The 10721-nt window shown below is 36.0% G+C and overlaps 1 protein-coding gene across 3 annotated transcripts in view; it reads left to right on the plus strand.

Annotated features, from left to right (window-relative positions):
- Nucleotides 1-10721, plus strand: part of EPHA3 (EPH receptor A3) — a 364805-nt gene that overhangs the window by 278049 nt on the left and 76035 nt on the right. For 2 of the 3 annotated variants that reach the window (XM_011927599.1, XM_011927601.1), the window contains exons 6-7: nt 4491-4615; nt 7988-8150. In XM_011927599.1, coding sequence (XP_011782989.1) covers nt 4491-4615; nt 7988-8150 — 288 coding nt within the window. The remainder of the gene's footprint in view (nt 1-4490; nt 4616-7987; nt 8151-10721) is intronic. The other variant, XM_011927600.1, reaches the window with a different exon arrangement.

The raw sequence follows: 10721 nt of genomic DNA on the forward strand, positions 1-10721 counted from the left end.
TGGTCTCGATCTCCTGAGCTTGTGATCCGCCTGCCTTGGCCTCCCAAAGTGCTGGGATTACAGGCATGAGCCACTGCGCCTGGTCTATTTGTATTCTTTTAAGAAATATTTCATTTAAAATATAATCAATACCACTTTACAAAGTATATATGTCTCCTTTCTTTATGATTTACAAAGGGTACATCTATCAGCTGTACCCAGAATAGCAAAAGTTGAAGATCAAATATTAATATTACTTCTCTCTCTCAAATACCAATACAACAAAAATGTATTTTACATGCCAGACATCATTTTAAATTTTCTAAAAGTTATTACCTTTATACTGTTTTAAATTTTTTTACCAGTTTCTTCATTTGTTTTTCTACAAAACTCTTTGCTAACTTGCAACAATGCCTGCACCAGTTTCTCGGCATCCTATTCTGTCATCAACTTCTTTCTCTTAATAAGGGAATCATTTCAGTAATCTATCAATTAGAGTGTATAACAGGCAGAAAATTAGAAATCCGGACGGGTACACTGGCTCACTCTTCTAATCCTAGCACTTAGGGAGGCTGAGGTGGGTGGATCACCTGAGGTCAGGCGTTCGAGACCAGCCTTGCCAACATGGCGAAACCCTATCTCTACTAGAAATATGAAAATTAGCTGGGTGTGGTGGTACGCATCTGTAATCCCAGCTACTTGGGAGGCTGAAACAGTAGAGTCTCTTACACCCGGGAGGTGGAGGTGCAGTGAGCCAAGATTGCGCCATTGAACTCCAGCCTGAGCAACAAGAGTGAAACTCCATCTAAAAAAAAAAAAAAAAAACCTAGGCTATCAGATCATTTACTGGCAATTGAGATTTTAGCATATATACCAGCATTTTTGCTACAAAATCCCTGAGCTTTCTCTTCCTTCTTAATTTCGCCTGTAGCTCCCAGCATTTTTCCAGTCTTAAGGAAGTTGAAATTTTTTTTTCCATTTTGCTTAACCATTAACCTCCATTCTTTCAAATTGCAAATTTAAAAAACAGAATAATGAAAAGAAAATAAATCTGTCGTATAGTGTACATTGCAATATCATGATTTTTGTACAGAAAAATACTGATTTAAAGAATTTCTGTAAATTTGCAAATTAGTAATTTGAACAAATCACTCTCTGATATCTGAAAATTAATGAAAAGCATAATTTGTATCACTGTTTCTCATTAATATTCTAAATTGTGTTACAGCACATAAAGAATTGATAAATTATACCTCAAAACATGAATTAAGAAGTGTTCTGGAAAACTTTTTAAAAGCATTGATACAGTGGAGTGCCCATAGAATTTGTCCCTTTCTCCATTATGTTTTATTATGCCCACACTATTTATCAGGGGAAAGAAAAACAATTCCTATTATTTATTAATATTAAAATATTGATGAGTATTACCTAAAAGTACTGGGCTTCCAGCTGGTGTACTGAGTTGAACTTTGCTGAAATGCAGCCAGCACAAGGGGCGTGTATTAAAAGAGCAGAACAAATGACTTAATAGGGGTCCAAAAGCAGCAATCAGAAAAGGTTCGTTTAACATAGTGATGGCACAAGCTTCAAGCAATTGCCTCTACTTAAGTAAGTGTGGAATTACAAAAGGCTATTTATTACAGTCCAACAGAGTCCTGCAGCTTGCTCAAAGAGCTTTGAAGAAATTCAAGTTATAAAGTCCTGCTCAGTGCAGAAGCAGTACAATTTGGACAGACCCCCAAAACATCCTGCAAAGCTTTCATTAAAAAGTTAATACAATCCTCATCACAATTGTTCTTTCTAAATGAATTATTTTCTCACTTTTCTTTTTTTAAAGGAGAGATGCTGTACTTGATTATGTTCAACACTTCTTTGAAAGTGAATTTTAACCACGAGGAAAAAATGAAAGTTTCATGGTGGTATCAAATTAAATGTAGGACCTCGTGTGTTCCAACATCAAGCTTCTTGAAATGCTCTTGAAACTGACATTAAATGTGACTCCATGAATGGACTTACTTCAGCAGAAAAATTAGTAGGATTTCCTCATTGTAGGAAATGCAAAATTTGAGTCCAAAGACATTGGGGTTGCAATTTTTTTGTTAGTGATTGGACAATGAATTGATTTTTCCAAGTATTAAAGTATGTAAAAATAGAGTATTTTTTTAAAAAATCCACATGTCTGTTTATTTATAATTCAGCAATACATTTGTATATATTGAATATGTTTATGAAGCTTCAACTAAAATATAAGAAAAATAACTTATCTTTTGCTTGGAATCAACTTTAGAGAGCAAATCACAGGGTTGAGGGGGCGAAACCAATTTAGGGACTAAAATAGAGGATTATTGAATAGATAGATTGACAATGAAAGGTAAATGATATTAATTGATATGAAAAGATACTAATTTCTAGTGGGAGCAAAAAGTTGATAAGAAAATTAATTTCCTTTTTTTTTTTTTTGAGACGGAGTCTCGCTCTGTCGCCCAGGCTGGAGTGCAGTGGCTGGATCTCTGCTCACTGCAAGCTCCGCCTCCCGGACTTACACCATTCTCCTGCCTCAGCCTCCCGAGTACCTGGGACTACAGGGGCCGCCACCTCGCCCGGCCTCGCCCAGCTAGTTTTTTTTTGTATTTTTTTAGTAGAGACAGGGTTTCACCAGGTTAGCCAGGATGGTCACGATCTCCTGACCTCGTGAATCCACCCGTCTCGGCCTCCTAAAGTGCTGGAATTACAGGCTTGAGCCACCGTGCCCGGCCTACTTTTTCATCAGAAAAGCAACACCTATATTTTTCCTTGGCAAAAGATTAAGTCAGGCGAAGTGTGGTGGTTCATGCCTGTAATCCTAGCACTTTGGGAGGCCTAGTGGGGAGAATCACTTGAGCCCAGAAGTTCAAGATCAGCCTGGGCAACGTGACAAATCTTTGTCTCTACAGATAATAAAAAAATTAGCTGACTGTGGTGGCACAAGCCTGTAGTCTCAGCTACTTGGGAGGCTAAGCCAGAAGGATTGCTTTAGCTTGGGAGCGGGAGGCTGCAGTAAGCCGAGATCACATCACTACACCCTAGCCTGGGCAACAAGGGCAAAACCCTGTCTTAAAACAAGAAAAAAAGAAAACAAAAGATTAGGTCATCATTCCTAGGCCAATCCTTGCTTCAATTAGGAGTTCCTATGATCTCACAAATAATACAACCCAGTGGATGGGAAATATCGCAGTAGATTCTATTTTTTCATGTACGGTTTTCTTGGAAGTGGCACAAGGCAGCCGTAATGAAAGTTTCTATTATAGGTGAAGAATAAAAATGAAAAGTGTTTATAGATAGGAAAGTTTGAACGAGAGGTCGGATGCAAAAGTCATCATGTGATAATCATAGAAATGTCAACAAATGGGGAACTTCTGCTAACTTGTGGGAAATACAAATACATGAAGTTCTTACAGCCCTTGATTTGAGAAAAACCTATATAAAAATAAGTTATTTAACAATGAAAACAATTCAACAGTTAATGTATCTAAAGATTCCTGAGTTTTTATTTGTTGTGTGTTTGTAGTTTATTTTGCTGCGTTCCATTAAGACATTTCGGTTGGTGAGTGAACCAAGATTGAGATTTGAAAGCAGAAGTACTTTGATGATAGGATGCATTTTTCCTTTTAATGGAAGAGTTTGAAGAAGGAAATCACTTAAAATATATTTAATCTTCAGTTAGAAATGAATTTGACCCTATGATATGTGATCCAAACAGATGGGGATTTTATTCATATTCCATACTTTTGATAATGCTTAGCAAAACATAGCAAATATAGAATCACCATCAAATAAGACATTTCAAAACATGTCTAGGTAATTGTAAAACACATATAGCAGTCATTTCCTTGGTACCTCTCATTAAATATTTTCTTAAGAAATAAAAATGTAAAACAGAAAATTGTTGTTTCCTTTTCTTTGTAGTCAAGAGATGTTTGTCAGAAGTCAAGACCTACTGTAATATGTCCTAAATCATATCTATTTTACAATACACTAAATATTATTATTACCTATGGATACCATGGGACTCCTTGTACATAATGGATTCCAGTCCTCTTGCAGAGCTGCATATGAAAATGCTATCAATGAGCTGAAGAATCTGGCATTAATAACTTTGCAACATTATAACAAATAGGTAGTCCTGATGTTTTGTTCTTTTTTTAATATATCAAATGTATTTCATTGCTTACATTATAGTAGCAGATTGAAAACATCTGCTCACTTGCCACTAGTCCACCAGCAGCAGAGAATCTCAGTTCATTTTCCCTAGGCCTGCATGTACCAGGGCTATAATCCAGCTGTTGAGCCTGGATATGGGGCCAGATTAATACTCAAGAGCCTTGGAAATGGAAATAGTGCTTTCTTGCCAAAAATGGGAACAATGATAGACTCCATTTGCATGTTCCCTTCTCTCTCTGTTCTTATTCGCCACCCTTTCCAACCCATTAATTTGCTTCCTTCCACCTTCCCCTCCCATCTTCTCTTTACAGCTCCATCACCTGTCCTGACGATTAAGAAAGATCGGACCTCCAGAAATAGCATCTCTTTGTCCTGGCAAGAACCTGAACATCCTAATGGGATCATATTGGACTACGAGGTCAAATACTATGAAAAGGTGGGGAAACAATGTTTCCAGGTTTGGGCTGTGTAGGAAAGAAGCTGTTTCCTCATGAGCTGTGCTCTTGGAAAGAAACCAGTGACATTGCTGGTAAATGGTAGAGCACTGTTTAGAACTGTGGCCATGTGACCCCTTTGATTTATTGGTAGAGGAAGGTTTAGAAAGAATCTTGTTGAATACCCCCTATTCTAGAGCAATAAGCAACATGAAAAATGCCACTGCCAACTTAATCCAGTTAGGTATGGCAATAGCATGACATTTGTATCCTTTTACATCAAGACCCCTCCTCTACCAACTATTTTATTGTGATTTCTTAGTCTATTTGTAAACTGCTTTTTAGTTCATTACCTCAAGCATCATATCCTGACCTTCAAATTGACATGCATTTCATTCAATATAAATAGAAACATTGCGCTAGTGACAAAAATATTGTATTGTTTAACTGATGATGAAAAGCTTTCTTGACCCTGTAGAAGGAAATTTAAAAGGTTGGGGATGGATGGATAAATTTGCCTGACATAAAGTTGTGGCTTGGTAATGCAGTTATTTAAAAGAAATAGACACATGGTTATTTTTACCCCAAATTTAAAAATTATTAAAAAAGAGGTATGCAGTTATTTTGCCCTGAGTGGATGGTGAGTATTCCATCATTCTAAATGACTCATTTTTTTTTTTTCTGTTTGTAAATCATAGTAAAGTTTAAAAGCAAGACATGTTTAAACCTTAGCATCACAGCTAGTTAGTTTCACAGCTACTAAAGTGAAGACTACACATTAGTGTATCCACTTCAGTTTATAAAGTGTGTTAAAGTGAATTAAATGCAAATCGTACATTTATAGAGCAGTTTATATTTACAGAACATTTCTGTGGACATTACTTAAGTCTGAGCTGTATAATAGCCTTATGGCAGTAGAAAAGTAAGTTGTTTAACAATTAAGAATACTGAGAGTGACGTTGTATGGATTTCCCACAGCCTCACTGCTAATAAATATTAGATCTCTGTTTTGGATCGTGGCAGCCATGAGTCCTCCTTTAGTATGTTTTCCCCTATATCAGGTACCTTTTTCTACATGAGAATACATCCTGATGAGAATTATTGGCATAATCAACTGTGCAAAAATGCATAATGTAAAAACACTGTTTTGTGTTATGTAGTTATTTCCTTGCTTGAAGTTAATGTATTTCTCCAGTATAATGTCGTTTTTTTGTAGTCTCTCTGTAAGAGAGACTAGAGTATGTCTTTTTCATTAAAAGAAATTGATGCCAAATAAACTTTATTGTTTCAGAATTGTAGTAGAAATAAGTTTTTTCTTAACTCTGAGTCCTCTACTGTGGTAAAATCAAATACTCATATGATTGTGATCTATTTTCAGAAGTATGACAAGATAGAATGGGGAAATATAATAATTCATGTTCATAAATGATGCCACAAAATTTTAAAAAATCAGTTATATGCCTCAGTTCAAACTACATTTCAGAACTGGGAGAAGAACACCTAACATTTAGATCTATGAGATTAAAATCAAATTTTAATTGTATACATCCGTACCTTTCACAAACATGAAAAGTGTTCTGCCTTATTTCAAACTCCTTCAACAAACACAACAAGCATCACTACTTTTTTTTTTTTTTTTTTTTTTGAGGCAGAATTTCACTTTTGTTGCCCAGGCTAAAGTGTGATGGCAAAATCTCAACTCACCACAACCTCCGCTTCCCAGGTTCAAGCAATTCTCCTGCCTCAGCCTCCCGAGTAGCTGGGATTACAGGCATGCGCCACCATGCCCCGCTAAGTTTGTATTTTTAGTAGAGATGAGGTTTCTCCATGTTGGTCAGGCTGGTCTCAAACTCCCGTCCTCTGGTGATCTGCCCACCTTGGCTTCCCAAAGTGCTGGGATTACAGGCATGAGCCACCACCCCTGGACATTACTTTGAAACAATATTAATCAATGCAGGAAAAAATGGTTGAATCTATTGATTATTCCCTAAGTATTTTTTGATACATACATACCTGTAATATTACTTAAAATATATTCCTATAAATACATATTTGCATCATATATACCTAAATTTAAAAATTAATTCTAAATGTTTATAGTATGCTTGGTAATACTGAGAAAGTGTCTCTAGAATTTAAACTCCACAAGGTCTAGCTTTCTTGATTGGTTATTCCTCTGATGGTGATGAATACTGTATGTAATGTATGGCATGTTTTCTGTACTACTCAATCTCATCTTGGTTGAGGATATACAGTGTTTCGTATTACCCACTCTAGGTCCTACCCTAGGTGCAGGGACATTGTACCATTGCTTGAAATCAGGTTCCCCATAGGAGCTCTGTGTATAATAATATATGTGAAAGAAAAAACGTAATTCTGGATAAATTCAATTTTTGTAAACGAGGCTTGACACAAAGAGACCACTAAAATGTGTGGTGTGAATCTAATGTACAATGTGAATCTCCTAGATATCTTTTTTGAGAAATATTTCTAGCCTTTGATCTGGAGATTTTTGCCTCTACCAAACCATAGTGACTTAGATTAAATACAGCACAAATACAGTTATGCTAAAAATAATGTAGAGCTACATATAAAACCTTGACTTTTTATGCTTAATATTTTAAGGTTGATAAAAAAATATTCTACTCCAGAATCAATAGAGCATTCCTATTAGGTTTCATTCAAAGGGATATTTTCTTCTTTGTAAATTTGTTATTGGAATTAGATTTAAGTTTTCTCTCAGCCTTGACTTTGAAGAGAACATATCTTCCCTCACATATTTACTGATTAGTTAGAATAAAGCTAAATTTTTCCTGCTTTATATGCAGGGCAGAAATAATAATATTCAAATTAGGAAATTCTGTAAATATTTTTATCTTTTAGAAATGCCTATGTTGGGCCAGGTGCGGTGGTTCATGCCTGTAATCCCAGCACTCAAGACCAGCCTGGCCAACATGGCGAAACCTTGTCTCTACTAAAAATACAAAGATTAGCTGGGAGTGATGGCATGCACCTGTAGTCTCAGCTACTCGGGAAGCTGAGGCAGGAGAATCTCTTGAACTCAGGAGGCAGAGGTTTCAGTGAGCTGAGATCATGCCACTGCACTCCAGCCTGGCAACAGAGCAAGACTTTGTCTCTCTCTCTCTCTCTCTCTCTCTTCTCTCTCTCTCTCTCTCTCTCACACACACACACACACACAAAGCCTATGTTGCCTTTGGAGAATAAAATAATTGCAATAATCAAAATGACTTTTTAAATCCATCCCATGATCTGTGTTAAAATATAAAAGAATCAGGTTTGAGTGGTTCACTGTTTATCGTTTTATAGCATTATGAAGATTTGATTTTAACATGATTTTTTTTCTGACCTCAAAGCAGGAACAAGAGACAAGTTATACCATTCTGAGGGCAAGAGGCACAAATGTTACCATCAGTAGCCTCAAGCCTGACACTACATATGTATTCCAAATCCGAGCCCGAACAGCTGCTGGATATGGGACGAACAGCCGCAAGTTTGAGTTCGAAACTAGTCCAGACTGTATGTATTATTTCAACGTAGTCTAGAGGAGGGGACTGGGGGGTCTTGCAAAAGATGTCTGATCATTTATTCTCACTGTCTCTAAGTTTTAACCAAATGTGATACATTTAAGGTATATTGCTTGGGACATTGCAATTTGCAGAGCCCTGTGTCAGTATATAGTATTTGTGTTTGTGTGGGTGTACATTTTGTGTTTCTTTTTTTTTGCATATTCTAATGCCTGACATGCTTCTGTTTTGTTGTTAGCCATAAATTGCTTTTGAGGAACATTATTTAATATATTAATGCACTTCCAGTTCCTGTCATTTCAGATATTCCAGGTTCATTGCATGATTCAATGAGCTACAAAAAAGAAACTTGCTGATCCATGAGAATCTTAATTTTATTTTAATCCTTAACACATTCAATAGCATCTCACAGAGAGAATAAGGATTTTCTAAAATGTGTTTTATCACTTCATTCACATTCACAAGTAATTTGAATAGCCTGTTCCTTTAACCCCAAATTTGGCTAAAGTTGGCCTAAAACTGGCAAACATTTTCCCAAATGAATTTTCTTCATACTGAAAAAAGCACTTTGCTAAAATAAAATTTTCAAAAGGTAAAATTATGTCTATGGCACTAATATGAGTACAAGTTAATGATTTTACTTACCTCATTAATTAATGAGCAGATTAGCAAGAGATTAAAACCTGTTCTAAGAAAAACTTGAACAGATACATAATTATGTGTATGTGTTTGTGTGTGTGTGTGTGTGTGTGTGTGTTTAGGCAATCATAATATGTTAAAATGTGTTAATATATCCCAAACTGGTTAATATCCAATGAGGGTAATAAATGTAATGATCGAGGTCATCTTTCTTACAGGGCACAAACCATATGTCTTTCTAGCAAATAAGTGTTATTTCAGTTGTTAAAGGAAAAAGGATATATATCACTATCAGTTTTCTACAACTTAAATTCACTCTTGTAAAATAGCCTAGAAAGATGAGCAAAGAGGCACACCCTTTAGAAACAGATTACCCAGGAACGGTCTGACAATGCTCAACACTCTGCTGGAAGAAATATAATAATCTTCTGACCATTCCCATTTCCCATTCTTCCCTGATATCTGTATTTCCCGTTTTCTAGATAGTTTGTTCCTGACAAAATATCTCATTGTTATTGGTATATTTTTGTGTTCAAATTTGTTACCGGATAAAAACTTTCAGGATTGGCCTAAAAATGTAAAAATCATTCTGGTTATGTAGTATTTACTCCATCAAGTTTACTCACGTTAGGGTATATATTTTATGGCACACTTTCTGTCTGACAATTAGAAATGCTGCTTACAATAAGGAGCTGTAAATTCCACCAGGTATTGAGATGCTAATGTTTTTAGAAATCATCTGCTTACAGCTGAACCATGACAATTCTACTCAAAGGAGAGCTGCCATCCTCAAATACATAAATCTATTCCTAAAGACCTCTTTTAATCCTCACAATAAAATGTGTGTGGAGGAATCACCTCAGAGGATATTAGAAACAAAACATGAAATATCATGGAAATGCAAGTGCCAACAAGGTTTAAAACAAATGAAAAACTAACTTTAGATGGCTCGATAATAAAATATAAGTGTAACTTAACATTAGTAACATTAGTACTTCTAAGACTTTTTGCAAATGTTAAGTGGTACAAAGAAAGTTTCTCCTTTTGAAATGATTACAGATTAACTTTTCTCAAACTTTTCTCAAACTCTTTTTTTTTTTTTTTTTGAGACAAAGTCCTGCTCTGTTGCCCAGGCTGGAATACAATGGCATGATCTCAGCTCACTGCAAACTCCATTTCCCAGGTTCAAGTGATTCTCATCCCTCGGCCTCCCAGGTAGCTGAGACTACAGATGCATGCTACCACACCTGGCTAATTTTTGTATTTTCAGTAGAGATGGGTTTTGCCATGTTGGCCAGGCTGGTATTGTACTCCTGAACTCAAGTGATCCACCTGCCTTGGCCTCCCAAAGTTCTGGGATTATAGCCGTAAGCCACTGTGCTCAGCCAATATTTTGAAAATCAATACTTCAGAGCAATTTTTAAAATAATCATAGGCATTATGAATGATTCTCAAAGGCATCTTGCATAAAACTGGGCACCTTTATTGTGAAGCGGTTTTGTACTTTCTCATCTTTTTCAGCTTTTTTTCCTATCATTTGAATTAGCCTATTCTTTTTCCTGTTTCTTCTAGAGTCAATTTTAGTATTTTTTGTTCTCCTAGAATATCATAATTTTAGCTGGCTTTTAATACAATTATTGTAAAAATTATATTTAGAAAATAATTTAATATCCTTTTCTTTTCCATACCTGTCTGATTATGTATGTCCCTATATAGAGATACAAACTGCTAGCGATATCTTTAGTTTAAGTAAAAATGGGAGAACAGATGTTTAAAATGTATTTAGCTTGAACACAAAGAGAATGCAAACTGTTAGAAATATCTTTAAGAGGCCGGGCGCGGTGGCTCAAGCCTGTAATCTCAGCACTTTGGGAGGCCGAGACGGGCGGATCACAAGGTCAGGAGATCGAGACCATCCTGGCTA

This window comes from Colobus angolensis, unplaced genomic scaffold, assembly GCF_000951035.1.
Source record: "Colobus angolensis palliatus isolate OR3802 unplaced genomic scaffold, Cang.pa_1.0 Scaffold73, whole genome shotgun sequence".
Classification (NCBI taxonomy): Eukaryota; Metazoa; Chordata; class Mammalia; order Primates; family Cercopithecidae; genus Colobus; species Colobus angolensis.